General features: G+C 41.6%; 1 protein-coding gene across 14 annotated transcripts in view; it reads left to right on the top strand.

The window, feature by feature from the left end:
- FGGY (FGGY carbohydrate kinase domain containing) overlaps positions 1–20,671 on the top strand; it is a 460,818-nt gene that overhangs the window by 250,619 nt on the left and 189,528 nt on the right. For all 14 annotated transcript variants that reach the window (XR_008671153.2, XR_008671144.2, XR_008671185.2 and 11 more), the window contains one exon: positions 7,238–7,341. Coding sequence is in view for 5 of the 14 variants with exons in the window: in XM_055360768.2 (XP_055216743.2) it covers positions 7,238–7,341 (104 nt within the window). In the remaining 9 variants the exon portion in view is untranslated. The remainder of the gene's footprint in view (positions 1–7,237; positions 7,342–20,671) is intronic.

Here is a 20,671-nt window from a genome sequence, read left to right as displayed (position 1 = left end):
AATTCTAGACCACATTTCTTTCAAGGTCAAAGCAATACTTCATGAAACATTGGGATTACCTCTTTGACTTTTTTTTTTTTTTTTTGAGATGGAGTCTCGCTCTGTGGCCCAGGCTGGAATGCAGTGGCGCGATCTCGATTCACTGCATCCTCCACCTCCCGCGTTCAAGCAATTCTCCTGCCTCAGCCCCCTGAGCAGCTCGGACTACAGGCGCGTGCCACCATGCCCAGCTAATTTTTATATTTGTAGTAAAGACGGGGTTTAACCATATTAGCCAGGCTGGTCTTGAACTCCTGACCTCATGATCCACCTGCCTCGGCCTCCCAAAGTGCTGAGATTACGGGCATAAGCCACCATGCCTGGCCACCTTTTTGACTGTTTTACTCCCCTTCATTTGCTAGGCTTGAGGTTAACCCTTTGGGTTTGCTTTAGTGGCATTTTGACAGTAAGTCCTGAAAGAGATCTGAGTTCAGCTATCCTATTGTCTAGGAATAGTTAGAGTTCTTGTCAGTAGTTGAAAAGAAAGGAACTAGCTTCTGTGAACTCCATGAGATAATGTAGGATAGGGTAGAATTAGAGTCAGGTAGATCTGGGTGTGATATAGTCCCACCCCCAGGTCCCCCGCAATTTAGTAGTGTGGGACCTTGTAGAAGTTGCTTGAAAAACTTTACTCTCCTTTTCTCTATTTGTAAATCAAAGTGATAATAACTACCTTGCAATATCACTGTGGGAATCAAATATGATAATATTTGCAAAGTGTCAAGCACAAAGCAATCTCCCAATAATCAAGGATCTTAGAACCTTTAGTCTTTACCAGTGATTTTTGACAAGGTATGTTGTGAGGCTCCAGTAATTACATTATTACCCATGAGTTGTCACTCAAAACCAATCAATATTTTTCACCTTTATTCATATTTAAGACACAGAGCCTTTGTCCATGATTAAATGTGCTATTGTTACCTAGAAAATGTCTTGTGCTTTACTAGTATGTGACTTCTGCCACACACATTCATTTATTCATTCATTCATTCATCAACAATAACAACAAAAAATAGTGAGCCACTGCAGTGTGAAGACTTGCCCTGGCCTCCGTTTGCTTATAGTGTAGTAGAGGGATTTGTTTGTGTTGTCTGTGCAGACACATAAACTACAGTTACAGTGACAGAATCTGTAGAGGGTCAGAAGATGGGCTACAAAGGAAGGAGGCTTGGTCGGTTCTGCTGGTCTGGGGTGTTTTGGGGATGTGGGGAGATGTGATCAGGAAAGGCTTCTGATGCTGCAACTGAGTCTTCAAAATGGAGTCCGTGTTCCCCAGGATTGTTATGGGGTGAGGTGTATTGGTGGAAAGGATATCCTAGGCAGAGGGAGCAAAGTAAACAAATGCTCAGTGGCAAGGACCACCAAATCACATTCAGGAATAAGGAGAAAAGGTCCCAACCATATGGAGGCCTGCTTGTGCCAGGCAATTCTGCAGGTCGTGGATGGCGTATCTCCCATTTATTGAGTACTGGTGTGTTCCACCTAAATCTCATTTAATTCTTACAGCAACTTTGTGGGTAAGTATTGCTATCCAAATTCTTCAGATATGGAAATTGAAGTTCTAAGGAGTCAAGGCATCTTTGCCCAAGGGGATGAAAGAGGGATTCAAGTCTAACTCTGAAGAAGTAGATAAACAACAAAAACAGCAATAACAATAATAAAAGTAATAAAAACAGCAAAGGTTCATATAGTACTAGGCATGTTTTAACCTGTACCATTCAATATAATATCCACTAGCTATATGTTGCTACTTAAATGTGAATTAATTAGGATAGAATAAAAAATTCAGTCCTCAGTTGTACTAGCCACATTTTCAGGGCTCAATTGCCACATGTGTCTGGTATCTATTGTATCAGACAGTGCAAATATAGAACATTTCCATCATCACAGAATGCTCTTATTAGCACTGTTATGGGTACTTTACACCTATATTAACATATATAATTTTTATAATCTGTGAGGAGGATACTATTCATATTGTAGAGATGTGGAAATTGAGGTATAAGGAAGATAAGAAACATAAAGAAGATAAGAAATCACATGATGAATGAGTCCTTATTTTTAAGCACTGTGCCATAATACTAACCCAATATATTGTGTTCTGTTTAACATAAATGAATGTTAGTCAAAATAGTGGACTTCAGTGTCTGCTTATATGTAGTCTGGTGTTAAGTCTTCTGCAGAGAACACGTCTTTGATATGATTCTTATCCTTCCAGAAGCATACAGTTGTCAGTTTGCATGTATAAAGCTGGTGGTCACTAGAAAGTCTTCTCTGGAGACCTTCCTCTCCAGGAACTCCAGAAACCTCCCAGCCAGCTTTGGCAAGAAACTCACTGGATGGGATTCATCAGTCAGTTCATTCATCCAAATGACTGAATCAAGAGTCTCAAACAGATGTAGTCTTAAATAATGTTCAAAACCCTTCTTATCCTTTTTGATACTTCAGAGAAGGTGCCTGAGGTTGTTATTAAAAGAGAATCTTTTTCAAGATGCCAACACATCAGACTCAAAGACTGAAATCCTAGTTGAGTCCATCTTCTACCTCTAAGTTACTAAATAAACTCGACTAAATTACTTCACCTTTCTGAAATTCAATTGCTTCAACTGTGAACTGGAAATAAAATACACATATCACAGGATTTTCTAAGGACTAATTGAAGGTTACAGTGTTTGAGGATACTTTGCAAGCTATAAAGTACTTTATATGGCTATGAAGTGGGAGATAATTATAACACAAATGCGAGAACTCAGGATGTTTTTCTTCTATATAACCTTGTAAGCTTTCAAAACTGCCACAGCGTGATAAATTATAGGAAAATGTACTCTTAATCATAACATTTGCAAAGTCTCTTTTTTATTTTACATAAATATAGTAGGGACTCAATGCTTGGGTGGAAGTATTGTTGGTTGGATGAATGGGAGAGATGAAGGGAGACAGCATATTAAGTAAGAGAGCTGTTCATGAAGTTTTAAATGTTCCTTTTTAACATTCTTTTTAAACATTGCTTCATATGAACTGTGTGTGTTACATGGAGGGGTGGGAGACATTTAATTCATTGAGTTAGCCTGTTTTTCTGCTATTTGTTTTTTAATTCAACAAACATTTATTGAGCAACTGCCATCAGTTGGGCATTGTGCAAGTTTCAGGGAAAACACAGTTGATGATGTCACTATTTTTTTATGCCTGTTTCTTCATCTGCTAATTTTTCTCCTTAAACATTTTGAGGATTGCAGAATAAACTGACACTGGTATGGTCATATGAAGGGCCCCAGTGGTACCGAGGGCTGCACTTGTGTCAGATTGTTTCCTGATGTACACATGCAGCCTGTGAGTTCTCTGTGGATGGCAAAATATGTTTCTCCGGAAAGAAGAAAGCTCCTCCCACCTTTTCTTGCTTTTCCCCGCTTGTCTCTGAACCTCTTTTCTCGGGGATAGCCCATCAAAGCACTGTGTGGCCAAAGGAAAAATAAGATGTCAGCTCTCTGACTCATGTGGTCTTGCAGTGAACATCAGCTATGCATGGCTGCTGAATTGGGGTGGACATTAGGCAGAGTGTAGAGAACCTCTTGAGGGGAAATGAGGCCAGTCCTGCCCAATATATATAATTTTAGGTAAGGAGATACCTCAGCTTGTATTTTAGGAGAAGCACTGTGTATATACTGAGAATGGCTGAGGAAGGACCTCCATTTGTAATTCATTTCTCTCATTGTGGGGATGAGAGAACCAGTTCAAACTTTTAGGCCATTTGTGGCAGAATTGGGGCTGAAACTCTTGTTTTTCTAACTCTTAGCCCATTGCTCTCACTGACTTTCGTGGTGAACTAGCACTTCCAAGTATGTTTTCATTATGTAAGACAATTATAACATCATAAAGTGAGGAGTATAGAAAGAACATAAGCTTTGGAGTCAGACAGAACAAGGTCAAATCCTGGCAATGCTTCTTAAATCCACGTGGCCTTGGGCAAGTTACCTGAACACTCTGCTCTGTTCTTCTGCTTCTGCATCTATTAAGAGGAAGAGAGAATGTTTACCTTTTATGGATGTTGCAAAGATTAAATGAGAGAACATTCAAGGAGCTCAGCACAGTACCCAGCCTATCTTTGATGTTGATATGTTTACTAGAAAGGAAGAATCCAGCTGTCTCTTGAGAGGGGGTTCAGATGGTGATGATGGTGATGATGGTGGTGGTGGAGAGAGTGATGGTAGTGATGATGGTGACAGAGCTACCATTAAACATCTCTTTTTAAGCATTTCTGCAATATCACAACAACCATTTGATGTTGTGATTTTCCTCATTTTATAGCAGATCCTTCTGTCTCCAAATTCCATCCTTTTCTCATAATAGCACACTAGTTCTCAGGTTCTAAGTCTAGATATAGCAGCAATGAATCTGCCAACCCAAGAAGAAACAAATAAATATTTCCTACACGTTTCTTTTTCCTTCATTTTAATTCCCTTTTCGTATTGACTGACCCTGTAACATTAACTTTGCCTGTACTTTATGTTTATGTAACCAGTAAATGTGGGTGATTCTCAGGAATTCCTTGAACCTATTTATGATACTGTGGAGCAGCATGGCCAACTCTTTTTCTGTCAAGGATCTCAGAATCAATATATTTAAGATCCCAATATTTTGAGATGTACAGATAAGTGAACATTGACTGCCTGGCTATTGGATTTTTATGTTAGAGAAAAACCTGTGAGTCTTGGTGGGGAAGAACCAGCACTTTGGAATCAGATTACCTGAATGTGAATCACAGCCCAGTTCCTTGTGAGCTGCGTGACCCTGGTGAAGTTACTACTCATTTCTAAGCTTCGATTTTCTTATCCATAAAATGAGGATAATACTAATACCAATGACATTACTTTGTTGTAAGAATAAAATGAGACATGTATAGAAAGAGCGTGTAAAAAGAGCTCAGTTAAAATGAGCTCATATCTTGGGTTATTCCTGTACAAAAGCCTTTGTGCCCTGAATGGAGAATCGTATCACTCAGGATTCACTCAGCAAAACACAAACCACTCTAATTGTTTAAAAAACCGGTAACTTAATACCCAAAAATGGCAATCCTGATGATGGAGGAGCTGAGAAGGGCTACATTCCCTATGAAGCAAATCAGAGATCAGTGAAATGGAAGCAGCTACCATCCCCAGGCTGGAGGGACTAAGAAGGGAGGTGGTGTTCTCATAGTCTGAGGGCAGGGGACACCAGCCGATGCTGGAGCCATGGCAGCTCTGTCAACAGAGCCCGAGTGGTGGAGGGGAAGCAGCTGCTGCCTGGCACAGAAGAGAAGTAGATAGGCTCTTGCTTCCCCTTGCCTGCAGGGGTAGCCCCACAGTACTGAGCAGAGCAGGGGACTTGATCTGAAAACACATAGGCCAAGGATTCTTGCAGGCTAAAGTCTCAGACTTCTATTGCCTGGTTGTGGATATGTAACTACTGTGATAACTAACACAGAAAGTTTGAAAGAGTCTTACTTCCCCCTGTTGCTAGACCTCTGAACAATAGCAGAGATTCACAGGTTGCTGTGCCCCAGAAGGTAGAATTTGGAAAAAGCAGTGGAAAACCCTCGAAAGCTGTAAGAGGCCTGTCTCTGGCCTTTTTCTCACATTACTTTCTAGCAAGGGCTGCTGCAGAGCAGCCAGTGCCTTCAGTATCTGGGGATTTGTGGCCTGATGAGACATTCCCACCCTGCCGTTTACCTGGCTAACTTCTGCAGAATTGAGTATAGACTGAACTTCCTTGGGCCCCTATAGGTGGGTTAGCTGCCTTTGTGGCCCCTCCTGTGATACACTGATTTCCCTGCACTGAAATGCTCCATTTAGGCTTCCGTCTCCTTCCCACCAGACTGTGAGCAGGGACTTGTCTTCTTCATCCTTGCATCCCCAAGCATTTGTACTCTTACTTCCTGTATTGAGCTAGCTACTGTGGTAGGTCCTGGGCTATGCATGTAAGTAAGAGTGCCAGCTACTAGCATCTTTTATTATAGAAGGGAGGCAGATAGGATATATGATGTTTTAAAATTACCCATGTCTTTTGTGCTAGGGAAGTCCATTGCATGAGACTATTTTACAGGGAGAATCGTCTGTCCTAGAGGGTCAGGGAAGCCCTATAATTAGGAGTCGGCCTGACAGCGAGGTTGGGGGAATGGCATTCCAGGCAGAGGGAAGAGCAAATGTGAAGGTCTTGAGGTGGGAAACAGCATCGAGGATTAGAGATTGAGAGCAAACGTGGCATTGCGTGGGAGCTGATGAGGTCAGCAGGACCTGTTCTCTCCTGTGTCCAAGTCTCTGCGTCCTGCCTGAGCCCTTTCCACCCCCAGCTTTGTGTTGTAGTCCTGCAAGTCTGCGGGTTTGTGGCTTCCACATCACACCTAGTATATATCGTTTTGTGCATAGAAGGGGCTTGTTGGATATTTGAAGAAATGAATACAATTCCAGGCCCTAAAGAGTCTTTCTAGCTTTCTTGTCACATTTGTAACTTTAGTTGCCCTGCAAGTATCAAGGAATACGAGCTCTATGGGGAAGAAGCCTGAATTTATACCATTTATGGGAAACCCTCTGCTATTTGGCATTCTGTTACTAGGAACTCGCTCTCAGTCATTCTCTCCTTCACAATTGGAGTTCTGCGATAAGTAGTAGTAAGAATGGTGACCTAGGGATGCCAAAAAGATTCAGTCATCAGACCGTCCTTTGCTTTTGCTTCTTTGGGACTGAGATGTGATGTGTTAAACCAGATTCCATTTGGCTCCGCTCCTTCTTAGCAGTGACCTTGGGCAAGTCAGTTAACCTCTGCAGACCTTAGTTTCTCCTCTGATGTCTAGCATTAATAATATCTATGATAGTGTTAAAATGAGACCATGTATGCAAATATGTAGCATAGTGCCTGGTATTTAGTGAGCACAAAATAACTGATAGCTGCTGCTTTTATTATGACAATCACAATTACTGCCATTATTTTAACATTGGGTGCCATACATTGACCAGAACAAAGCAAAATCTGAGCAGGCTTCCGAGGTTTCCTATGCAGGCAAGTATGCCCTTTGGGTTTCTCCTTGAGACTGCCCTACACACAGGACCCTTCCTCCATGTTGTTTGACTATTAAAAAGAAGATTTGTTAATGCTCGTTTTTAGCTTTCTCTCCCTCTTTTTTTATGTGTTAAAGAGGATTTGTTTTTGTTTTCCTTTCTCACAGGAGTGATTGGGGCAGATGTGAGAGGGCACGGCCTCATCTGTGAGGGGCAGCCAGTGACGTCACGGCTGGCTGTCATCTGTGGAACGTCTTCTTGTCACATGGGGGTGAGTCCACTGAGCACAAAGGCAAGGCCACCACACAGCAGGAGGTAGCCTGGAAGGAGACCCTGAGTGCTGGCTTCTTCACCCTTTCACTTCTTTCCTCTTTTCCCTGCCTGCCCCTTGTGCTTTGTCTAGCCAGAAGCCCAGCTCCCCACTCTACCTCCCTTGCTTAACATTTGCTGGATCTTTTTCCAGGGGCCAAATTCTTAGTAAGCATGAAAAGGATTGAGTGCTCCCTTTGACGTCACCCTGGCCAGAGAGCCCAGGCATGAATGGTGACATCTGATCCTAAGGTGACAAAGTCTAGCTCCCCCAGACTGATCTGTCCCTAATGGGTAGCGGGGTCTTCTCGGCAAAGAGTGTCTGTTTTCCTTGGCCAGGGAGCTCTCTCTCAATCAATATAAATCCATCTCCCTGGGAGCGTCCTGATGATCTATAGAATTAGCCTGCGTATCATGACTTCAAAAGAACACTGATAAGCAATTTTCACTTTGTTAATTTTTCTCCATGAATTAGTGGAAAGGCTTTCTCCAAGATTGCAGTTAAAATTTAGTGCCTGCCCTAAAATTTATATCTTCTTTAAATGCATGAGTCTGAAAGCATTCCATTCCGATAAGTACCCATTTCTACCATATTTTTATTTAAAAGTCATTACTCTGTTAAACTTAAATCGACGACTCTTTGGAATTTTCCCAGATAAGTATAATAGAGGGCAGAGTGGGGGAGGAGCAGGGAGATGAGCAGAGATTAGAGCGGGACACAGCCCAGGGCAGAACCAAAGCAGCTATGGAGGAAATTAAGTGGGATGTGAGACTGTTTTGCAACTGTAGGGACCCCTGAGCCTTTTTACCATCAGATATTCTAGTTCAGTTGATATAAATACATGTACTTATTTATCAATCCCTGCTCTTGTGCTAAACTGTGGATATAAGAATGACATCGGCTCAATGGGATGAGATGAAGTTATAACAGGTATTAGAATATAATGTGAGGCCCCCCAATGTAGATACAAATTGAACTCGTGATACTAAGCATCTGTTATGTGCCAAGCAATATGCGAGGTATTCTTGCACATGGCATCCCATTTTCTATAGCTGAGGGAGCCAGAGTGGTTTCCAGTCCCACTTCCTCAGTTTACTAAGTGTGGGCCTTTGGGCAAGGTACTTAAACTCTCTGGGCCCCAGATTCCTCATCTACAATATGTAGAGAGTGACAGCACCTGTCAGAGTGCTGCAAGAATTAAATGAGGTGATACTAAGTGCTCCACATGCTGTAAGCACATCACAAGGGCTCACTCTTAATCACTAGGACTGTTGTTGTTACTGAGCAGAAAGCAAACAGTGGCTGACTCTGCCTGGGAGGGTGCAGGGTGATAGAATCTTCTTGAGGTGACATTCGTGCTGGACTTTAAGGAAATAGATTTCCTTCTGTTTGTCTGGGCTCTGGGCAGTCTTGAATGGTATTTTTCTAAGTTTAAAAATTGCAGCATATTTGGCCAGACACAGTGGCTCACGCCTGTAATCCCAGCACTTTGGGAGGCCGAGGTGGGTGGATCATCTGAGGTCAAGAGTTCAAGACCAGACTGGCCAACATGATGAAACCCCGTCTCTACTACAAATACAAAAAATTAGCCGGGCGTGGTGGCAGGCACCTGTAATTCCAGCTGCTTGGGAGGCTGAGGCAGGAGAATTGCTTGAATCCAGAAGGCAGAGGTTGCAGCGAGCCGAGATAGTGCCATTGCACTCCAGCCTGGGCAACAAGAGCGAAACTCCATCTCAAAAATAATAATAATAATTTCAGCATATTTCTTCTGCTCAGCAGCCCTTTTGTAAGGCTCAGCTGTCCCTGAAGGGAGAGATCTGCAGAGGCCTGAGGCCTCTTTAAGCCAGAAGGCACCAGCCCAGGAGCCAGCCCTTCTTTCCCTTGGTATGAGTCTACACTTGTTAGATTGTTTTCACTGAATACTGATTTAATCCTGTTTAAATTATCTCTTATTTTCACAGGGATACATCTAATCAGGCTTCTCCTGGGAGATCTGAATCTCAGGCATTTTTACCCTACTCAATTCAGATTTCTGAACAGAAGCAAATCTAAATGGATGCAAGTGTCTCTGTGATGGCCTGCTTCTCAGTCTTACTGTCTCTTAATGGAGATGAGGCTGGCTTTCCCTACCCATTTATTGTACACATTTGGGACCTAAAGCATAGAAAAGTCCAGTAATTTTCCCAAAGTCACAAAGCTTTGAAGTTCTTGAGCTAAGAACTCAAATCTAACTCTGATTCCAAAGCTCATACTCCTCCTTGCCTCCCTGAATTGTGCATGAAGATGATGTATCCATAGAGGAATGGTGAGAACATGGGCTTTTACATTGTCCAGAGGCAAGCTTGAACATCTGCTCATGCATGTTTTGGCCCTCTGACCTGAGTGAGCTACTTAACTTCTCTAAGCCTCAGATTCTTCATCCATCAAATTGGGGATAATGGTGCCGGTCTCATAGGGTTGTTGAATAACATGCATTATGTAGGTTTGTACCTAGCACACAGCAGACACTCAAAAATGGTGGAGATTGTTATTAAGCTTTCCTAGTGATGTAAACGGCTCACATGAAGCAACTGTTTGGGCTTTAACGAGTTTGATGGGCAGCTGCAGTTGGTTGCGATGAATGAGGGCCATAAAATTCCAGTTTATGATGGCTGTGTTGTGCTGGAAATAAAGTCCCCACCCCCATCCTGCTTTGTACTTGGGAGTGGGAAGGGACCCTCTGGGCCAAGGGGATTAATCATCAGCTTTAATGTTATGTCACGAGGGCGAGACTGTGGTCATGCTGGCATGGGAAAGTGCCTTTGATCTCCTCAGGTGCTAGGAACCCAGCAACAATAACACCTTTGTGAGGTCTAGGAGAGGTGCAGGTCTGAGGAAACACTCCCAGGGAGACTCAAGGACCCCCTTTGTTGTGGTTCTGGCAAATAAAACTGCCACTGTGAGGAAAAATTAACCAAACAGAACACAGGGACCAAAGGGGGATGTGGGCTTTTCAAAAAGTGGTTTTCAGCATGATCTGAAGGATCCTCTTTCTTCCTGTCTGCTCACTTCTGATGTTTCCAATTTAGTAGATTGAGACAAAATTCCCAGGAATGTTTTGTGCTTGATCCAGGTTGCCTCTTTCTAGATCACCCAAAAAGAATAAATGAATGAACGAATGACCACATAAGTGAGTATTGGTAAATACTTAGAAGCTTCATACCTCCAGGTTCCTGTTGCTTCTAGGAATCTGGAGAAAAAGCCTGAGGTTGAACATAAGACGTGTTAATAAGGCCTTTGATATTTTAGAAGATACAAGCATAGGCTGCCCATTTATCTTCCTTGTGGATGATTTAATTAACAGGGGGAAAATGCCATTCTTTTTTTAACTCCATGAAAGCAGAGCTGCTTGTTCAGAGTTAATTACTACCAAGTCACCAAAACCCCAGATAATACACAGCAGGGGTTAGCCAGAGGTTGAAAAGTCATGGGGTAAGATGGAGCTGATCCTTGCCATTGTACCGACATCCTTTTCTTGAGCTGTCAGGTTGGGTTGTAACTTGGCAACTTGTCTTCCAGTTAGCATGTCAGATGGGGACAGGACCCTGGGGGGTCGGGGTAGGGAGAAACACTGAGGAGGTAAGATTTGAGCAGAACAATACCTGAAGAGAGCTGGGAACTACATCTGCATCTTAAATCGCTCAGAATTGAAGTTTTTTCAGTCTTAATATTGAGGTAGTGGTTCTCTATCATTGAATGGATGTGGAGACTCAAAGACATAGGCTCATACGCTGCCCCCACCACTTACCGTGTGAATTTAGGCAGGATGCTTCATCTTTCAGTGCCTCGGTTTCTGCATCTGTTAAATGTGAGTGATAGTATTTACCCATAAAGTTTTGTTCAGGTTCAAATTAGGCCATCTTTGTAAATTACTTGGCACTGTACCTGGCACAAAATACCAAATATGATATTGTTATTAAAAATGAGTTGTTAATCACATGAACAATCCATGTGGTTATGGATTAGAATTAGAGACATCGGTATGAACTCATATCGGAGGAACCCACCCCCAATATTTCAACGTAGGTTCTTTCTGTTTTCCGTAAGTGTCAGCCGGCTGAGAAATAAAGAGAAAGAGTACAACGAGAGGAATTTTACAGCTGGGCTGCTGGGGGTGATATCACATATTGGTAGGACCATGATGCCCACCTGAGCCTTAAAGCCAGCAAGTTTTATTAAGGATTTCAAAAGGGGAGGGGGTGCAAGAACAGGGAGTAGGTCACAAGATCACATGCTCCCAAGGGCAAAAAGGAGAACAAAGATCACATACTTCTGAGGAAACAGGACAAGGGCAAATTCAGAACTACTGATAAGTGTCTATGTTCAGCTGTGCATGTATTGTCTTGATAAACATCTTAAACAACAGAAAACAGGGTTCAAGAGCAGAGAACCGATCTGACCTCAGATTTACCAGGGTGGGTTTTTTCCCCACCCTAATAAGCCTGAGGGTACTGCAGGAGACCAGGGCATATTTCAGTCCTTATCTCAACCGCATAAGACAGACACTCCCAGAGTGGCTGTTTATAGACCTCCCCCCAGGAATGCATTCCTTCCCCAGGGTATTAATTATTAATATTCTTTGCTGGGAAAATAATTTAGCGATATCTTCCCTACTTGCACATCTGTTTTTAGGCTGTCTGCAAGAAGAAAAATATGGCTCTTTTTGCCTGACCCCACAGGCAGTCAGACCTTATGGTTGTCTTCCTATGTTCCCTAAAATCACTGTTATTCTGTTCTTTTTCCAGGTGCACTGATTTCATATTGTTCAAACACACATGTTTTACAATCAATTTGTACAGTTAACACCATAGCGGTCCTGAGGTGAAGTACATTCTCAGCTTATGAAGATAACAGGGTTAAGAGATTAAAGACAGGCATAAGAAATTATAAAAGTATTAATTTTGGGAACTGATAAATGTCCATATTAAAATGAAATCTTCACAATTTATGTTCGGAGATTGAAGTAAAGATAGGTGTAAGAAATTATAAAAGTATTATTTGGGAACTGATATATGTCCATATTAAAATGAAATCTTCACAATTTATGTTCCTCTGCTGCAGCTCCAGCCAGTCCCACTGTTTGGGGTCCCTGACTTCCTGCAACAAACTCATATTTAGTTTAACATAGATGCAGATGGATGCATATAGAAAAGTTATGGATATATATACATATACAGGTTAGTAAACACGTATTTATTTCCTGGCTCTGTTAGCTGAGATGGTCTAGAAATAAGGATACCTCAAGAGCTAGTTTTTACAAGCACATAGTGTCCAGATCATGGTATCTAATACTATTATCCAATACAAAGAACCAGGACTCCTTGGAGAAATAGTTGATTTTAGGATTGGAATAGGAAATATACAAGATGAGCTTGGAGCATTTGCAGTGCCAGAAAGTTAGGAAGTTCTCAACAAAAAAGATGAGAATATGTCACAGGGAGCCAACTGTGGGAGCTCCCAGTAGCCAAAACTGGAACAATTTAAGCAGTAAAATGAAGTATTATGAATTATAACCCAAAGTATAACATAAATATCCATAAGACCATACTGACATAAATTATTTTGAATAAATCAATCAATGAAAAGAAGAGAGACATCTCCCATGCAGAAAGATTCCAAATAATTTATATAAATGTTCCACCATCAAGGAGGTGGAGCATAAGTTTCCACTCCTTAAGTGTGGGCTGCACATAGTGATTTCCTTCCACAAAATATGGTACGGAAAACGGTGGAAGAGTAATTTTACATTGGAGAAATATGAGAAACAGTCATCCACGTGATAAGGTCAACATCAACAATGATAAGTCATATTGATAGTACGTACCCTTGATATGATGTAATGAAAATGACACTTTGTCTCTGTTGTGTTCATCCCCCAATCCTATAAGCCCAGTCTAATTACCAGGAAAACACCAAACAGATCTTAGTTAAGGGACAGCCTGTAAAATACTTGACCAGTATTTCTCAAAGCTGTCATCCAGGTCATCAAAAAACAGGGAAATTCAGAGAAACTATCACAGCCAAGAGGAACCTAAAGAGCCATGATAACTAAATGTAATATGGTATCCTGGATGGGATCCTGGAGCAGAGAAAGAACATTAGGTAAAATCTAAGGAAATCTGAATACAGTATGGTCTTCAGTTCATGATAATATATCAGCGTCATTCACTGTGACATATACACTTGACAAGATATTAATGATAGGGGAAATGTAACTGGATGTGAGGTGTATATGATCTTTACAACCATCTTATATTGTAAAACTATTCTAAAATTTAAAATTTATTTTAAAAATATTCATTAACTATTCACTCATAAAGACAACTTTTTTTTTTTTTTAATTTACCTGGCTAAGTGCTAAAAGTCTTCAATAAGATAAAATGTCATGCCTGCCTTCAAAGAGCTCGGACACATTGAGAAAGACAGACAGAAAAAGGAGATACTACAATACAAAATGGTAACTACTATAGTTAATGCATGGCTGGAGTGTGGTGGAAATAGGAAGAAGGGGCTGTCCCAAGTCTTGGGTAGATGAGGAGGTTTTCCTATAGGAAGAGATATTTGCAGGATGATGGCTTCCCCGCCCCCACTGAGACACTGTTCCTGCCAGCCCAATTTCTGTAGTAGGTCCTTTCCTCAGTCTTCTCCACTTTGTTTTTCTTTGCTGTGTCCACAAAGCCTCACAGCTGACTTCCCCTGAGGCCTGAGCAGGATGTGGGTGTGTATGAGCCCTTTGGGAGGGCACCACAGGGAGACAGCGCAGTCATGTATTGTGAACTGATGGTCTTCTGTTACTAGCTGAGAAGAGTGGGCAAGTGGGACCAGTTTCTCTGTCATGGTCTCTTTAACAAGTGACATTGGCAGAAGTTACCAGAGGGGTGGAGTGGGATGGGATTCCACACGGTACAGTAGACCACTGTTAAACCTAACAATGAAAGTGCTGAGGTGCTGCTCAGAAGGTGCCTCGCTTCCTCTTTGTTTACCAGGACCTGTTGTCGTCAGCCCTCTAGGAACCAGCATTCTCAGGACACTCTCTGTGTCAAGACTAGCTCTCAGACTGCATGTTTTGAAAACAAAGTATATGCTAGGCATTGATTCGGCGAGGAGAGGGTTGATGTGGTTCAGTGGACAATGAGAGACAGACTGTGCACTCAAGAAGCTCAAGGTAGCTTGTTTTTCAAGACATTTGAGAAACATAGAAACATTGTGCTGGACTGAGTATGTTTAATGTCTCTGACCCCAGGCAGTAGCACCCTATCCTCAATCCTCATGAGGAGATAAGCAGTAATACTACTTGCTACCATCTGTTGACCGCGGACCATGTACTAAGCACCTTACTAAAACTTTGTATCATGTAAATAGCTCAACAATCCTACCAAGTAGGCACCATTACTGTCCCTCATTTTACAACTTAGGAGACTGAGGCAAAGAGTGGTTAAGTGGGTCACACAATGTGTAGGAATGCAACACTTTGAGCCCTCTAGAAGACTGACCAGAGAGTCCTTCCTCCTCCCTTTCAGCTGAATAGCTTCCCTCAAAGGCCTAGAGGAAAGGGAGAACAGACTCAATTAAAAGGGCCAAACATGAGCAAATGTTTGAACAGACATTTCATCAAAGGAGAAATTTGAATGAAAAACACTGGTCATTAGGGAAATGCAAATTAAAACCACAGTAAGATTCTCTACTACTCCTACTCATCTTAGAATGGCTGAAGGTGTGAGGAACTGTAACTCTCACACACCACTGGTGGGAATGTAAAATGATGCAACCATTTTGGAAAACGGTTTAGCAGTTACAAAGTTAACATATTCCTACTACATGATCTAGCCATTCCACTCTTACAAAAGCGTGTATCCATACAAAAATTTGTACAGTAATGTTCATACCAACAAATAAAGCTTTGTAATAGTCCAGCACTGGAAACAACCGAGATATCTTTCAAGAGTGAATAGATCAACTCTTGGTGTATCAAGAGAACGAAATACTACTAAGCAGTAAAAGGGAATGAACCATAATATAAGGTACAACATGGATTAATCACACAAAATAATTATGCTGAGTGACAGAAGCCATTAATTCTTCCAGGCAACTTGCAGTCTTTTGTGGAAAAGTGGGCTCAGGCCAGCTGATAGGTAGATTCCCCCTAAAGGCTTTTGTTCCTGGCCTTCTGAGATGCTTTGTTTCACCTGACTTTGCCATGTTCCTGGTGGACTTTCAGAAACATGAGGCCAGATATCCCTGCCCAGCTTTTATAGAAATGGAATGTCTGGATCACAGGGTAGATGTAAGTTTTAAGAAACTGCCAAACTGTTTTCCAAAGTCATTGTACCAGAAACGAATGCAAACTTTCTTGAATAAAAAATAGTTCCATTATTTAAATTCTTGCAAAAGCAAACTAATATATAGTGACAAAAAGCAGATCAGTAGTTGCCTGGAATCACGAAATGGGCACAACAAGGGCCAGGAGAGTGGGATCAAAAAGGGGCACAAGGAAAGATTTGGGTATGTTTATCTTGATTATGGTAATAACTTCACTGATGTATGCTATGTCAAAACTTTCCAAATCAGACATCTTAAATATGTACAGTTTATTGAAAGCTATTAACTCAATAATGCTTTTTAAAAACAGAAAAAAGATCGATTTTGTATCCGGAGACTTTACTGAAGTTGCTTATCAGCCTAAGGAATTTTAAGGCTGAGATGATGGGGTTTTCTAAATATACAATTATGTCATCTGCAAACCGAGATAATTTGACTTCCTCTCTTCTTATTTGAATACCCTTTATTTCTTTCTCTTGCCTGATTGCCCTGGCCAGAACTTCCAATAGTATGTTGAATAGGAGTGGTGAGAGAGGGCATCCTTGTCTTGTGCCGGTTTTCAAAGGGAATGCTTCCAGCTTTTGCCCACTCACTATGATATTGGCTGCGGGTTTGTCATAAATAGCTCTTCTTGTTTTGAGATATGTTCATTCAATACCTAGTTTATGGATTGTTTTTAGCATGAAGGGGTGTTGAATTTCATTGGAGGCCTTTTCTGCATCTATTGAGATAATCATGTGGTTTTTGTCATTGGTTCTGTTTATGTGACGGGTTACACCAATAATAGAGAGTCAAATCATGAGTGAACTCCCATTCACAATTGCTACAAAGAGAATAAAATACCTAGGTATACAACTTACAAGGGATATGAAGGACCTCTTCAAGGAGAACTACAAACCACTGCTCAAGGAAATAAGAGAGGACACAAACAAATGGAAAAACATTCCATGCTCATGGATAGGAAGAATCAATATTGTGAAAATGGCCATACTGCTCAAAATAATTTATAGATTCAATGCTATTCCCATCAAACTACCATTGACTTTCTTCACACAATTAGAAAAAACTACTTTAAATTTCATGTGGAACCAAAAAAGAGCCTGTATAGCCAAGACAATCCTAAGCCAAAAGAACAAAGCTAGAGGCATCATGCTCCCTGACTTCAAACTCTACTACAAGGCTACAGTAACCAAAACAGTATGGTACTGGTACCAAAACAGATATGTAGACCCATGGAACAGAACAGAGACCTCAGAAATAACACCACACATCTACAACCATCTGATCATTGACAGACCTGACAAAAACAAGGAATGGGGAAAGATTCCCTATTTAATAAATGGTGTTGGGAAAACTGGCTAGCCATATGCAGAAAACTGAAACTGGACCCCTTCCTTACACCTTATACAAAAATTAACTCAAGATGGATTAAAGATTTAAACATAAGACCTGAAACCATAAAAAACCTAGAAGAAAACCTAGGCAGTACCATTCAGGATGTAGGCATGGACAAAGACTTCATGACTAAAACACCAAAAGCAATGGCAACAAAAGCCAAAATAGACAAATGGGATCTAATTAAACTAAAGAGCATCTGCACAGCCAAAAACACTGTCATCAGAGTGAACGGGCAACCTACAAATTGGGAGAAAAATTTTGCAGTATCTCCATCTAACAACTGTTCAGAAATCAGTTAGAGAGCCTCTGGCCTTAGTGTCTTTGGGCTCTAACCACAGAAAAGCCACCCTTCAGACCATGCTACGTTTTTAGAGCTGTGTTCTCTGGGTGATGTCTATAACAGCACTTTACAGCTTCCTCAGAACACCAAAGAAAACGTTCCCCAGAGGCAAAGGGTGTGGCCTGGGCCTGGGGGGCCCATGTTTCACCCAGGACCATGAGGCACTGCACAGTGTTTGTTTGTTAGAGGAGCAGAGGATGCTCAAAATCATTAGTCGTTAGGGAAATGCAAGTGAAAGCCGCAGTGAGATCCACTCCACACTTATTAGAATGGCTGAAGTTGTGGTGATAATGTGGGGAACTGGAACTCACATGCCACTGGCAGGAATGTCAAATGATGCAACGACTTTGGAAAACATTTTAGCAGTTTCATAAAACCTACTCTACCCTGTGATCCAGACATTCCATTTCTATAAAAGCCAGGCAGGGATATCTGGCCCCATGTTTCTGGAAACCCACTAGGAACACGGCAAAGTCAGGTGAAACAAGGCATCTCAGAAGGTCAGGAACAAAAGCCTTTAGGGGGAATCTATCTATCAGATGGCCTGAGCCCACTTTTCCACAAAAGACTGCAAGTTGCCTGGAAGAATGGTGTAAGTTCTTCCTCTAGAAGTAGAGGACGAAAATGGTACAGCTGTGTTTTAGCTCCCTCCTGATTAGCAGCATGGGTTCTTCTCCCAAGGGTACAAGGGAATGGGGTGAGATGGGGGTGGTATATGGGAGTGGAAAGCTCTGGAGGACTGCCTTGATTAGCAGCAATGACAATAACAGCTAATATTTATTATATGTTTATCATGGTCTATTTGGATTTTTTTAACCCTCATACTAACTTTATACAGTTGTCAGAATTATCTTACCAATTTATGGGGACTGAAACTGAGGCTCAGAGAGACAAGTGACTTATCCAAGGCTGTCTAGCTAGTAAGTCCTTTTTTTTTTTTTAAGACGGAGTCTCGTCGCACTCTTGCTCAGGCTGGGGTGCAGGTGCGCCATCTCGGCTCACTGCAAGCTCTGCCTCCCGGGTTCATGCCAGTCTCCTGCCTCAGCCTCCTGAGTAGCTGGGACTATAGGCACCCGCCACCATGCCCGGCTAATTTTTTGTATTTTTAGTAGAGACGGGGTTTCACCGCGTTAGCCAGGATGGTCTCGATCTCCTGACATTGTGATCCACCCGCCTAAGCCTCCCAAAGTGCTGGGATTACAGGCATGAGCCACCGCGCCTGGCCGTAAGTCTTACAGATAGGTTTGCCACTCAGGCAGTTGGATTCCAGAGCTCAGACTCTCAACAATAAGCAGAATGATGAGACACAGGCTGTGGGATGGGTTGACCATAAACACACGTGTTTTGTGGGAATGAGGTAGAGTGATTACACAGCAGATCTTTCCCAGAGCCTGATGAGAACTGCAAAGTTAAGGCTGGATCACAGCTAGACCGCAGTGCTTTCATTTTCCCTTTTTCCCAGTCTTCCAAATCACTTCCTTTCAAGAAGCCACCAGCCTAATGATAACAATAAAAATAAACAACATCACTTGTCACCATCATCCCCTGGGAAGAGAGTATTTGTGAGACTCCCTATTTAATCTTCCCCTGTTCCCTGCTGCGCTGTGGTCAAGTACCAAATTTGGCAATGTGAAGACATGCGGCTGACTTCCCAACTCACGAAGATGTTTTTGTATTTGTTTGGAGAGTATGATGAAAACCACATTGATTTTTTTTTCCTTTTCCTATTTACCACACATCTGTTGTGTGGGTGATTCTGATATTGTGGGTGCTGAGGGTTACCTGGCAGTAACCCTCAGTAAGAGGAGAGGGTTTGTCCTTTTCCAGCAGTTTGGTGTGGATGAAATAGATGATGAGGCAGTCATGGTGGAGCCCTAACCAAGCATTGGGTCCCGTGCCAAGTGCCTGCATGCATGAGCTCATTTAGTTCTACATACATTTAGTTCAGAGGCTTTAGTATTTATGCCTTGTTTTTCTCTTAGTTTTTCATCCTCTTCTCCTATTCTGTTTGTGTGTTCCAAATGTCTGTTTTTTCATACGTTAATTACATTTTTATATCTTTTGAAAGTACTCTTAAGAGCTGTCAGAAGTTTGAGGTAGTTTCTACTCTTTCACTTAACCAATGGTTAGAGCCCCAGGAGAAATAACAGTGAGATCAAAGATCTCAGAAGAACCAATGGGAAGCTTTTTGAGCAATCAGCACTGAAGGAATGAAATTGAAAGTCCCTACCTAATTAACCGTCAGTGGCTCCCTACTGCCAATAGAAAAAAAAAAGTTCAGATGAGACAATGAGTGGACCTTTTGGCTGTGTTCTTATGGGTTTGGGATATATTGCATTAGAATAGAACCGAAGTCTTAAATCCTAAATGAAAGTTACTGTCAGTTATACTGACAGTGATACTGTCATGTATGTTGTAAATCTTTTTGTTGAAAGATAATTTACATACCATGAAATTTATCCCCTTTCTTGTATTTTTAAAACATCTAGAGAACTGAGTATAGTGATGTTTGAGAGAGAGAAGACTTACTGCCCATTTTTTAGGTTACATTATGGGATGATACTAGTGTGTGGTCTTTATTACTTAGGGAGATAACAGAAGGATATCATACAATAGTACATTGCCATTTACTTGCATGTACCTGACACATAATAGGTGTCCGTTAAATAGTAGATATATACATGAGCATAAGGACAGACAGAAAAATACCAGTTAGCAACTGTAAAGGTTTGTTGGAGAAGAAATCGTGCCATACCTTTTTGATTTCTGTTCTCTGATGGAGTGAAAGGCTGGGCAGAGAAAGGGAGATACAGCATATAAACCACCAAGTTATTGGTCAGGCCTTAGGTTCTTCCCTTGATTAACTGACCCTTCCCACATGCCACAGCAGCATTGGTTAAGTCAGTCACACAATTTTATCTGTGCACAACCGAGTTGTCCACTGAATTACACCTCAAAGCAGGCCAAAAATATATATATATAAAACTGATTGAAAAGCATTAAGAACAGCTAATTGCCAATTTGTATTTGGGCTGTTTAGTTGATCATTGTAGCCTTGTGTGGCACCAGGCAAAGACTGAGCCACAATTCTGTTGGTTGAGGAAATATTTAACTGGAAGATGCTTTTGAATGAATGATCAGCTACCCAGGTACTATTTGACATACGGCAGTCTTGGGGCTTCCATGACTTATTCT

The sequence above is a fragment of the Gorilla gorilla genome, chromosome 1 (assembly GCF_029281585.2).
Source record: "Gorilla gorilla gorilla isolate KB3781 chromosome 1, NHGRI_mGorGor1-v2.1_pri, whole genome shotgun sequence".
Classification (NCBI taxonomy): Eukaryota; Metazoa; Chordata; class Mammalia; order Primates; family Hominidae; genus Gorilla; species Gorilla gorilla.
This window is presented reverse-complemented; position numbering and strand designations above follow the sequence as displayed.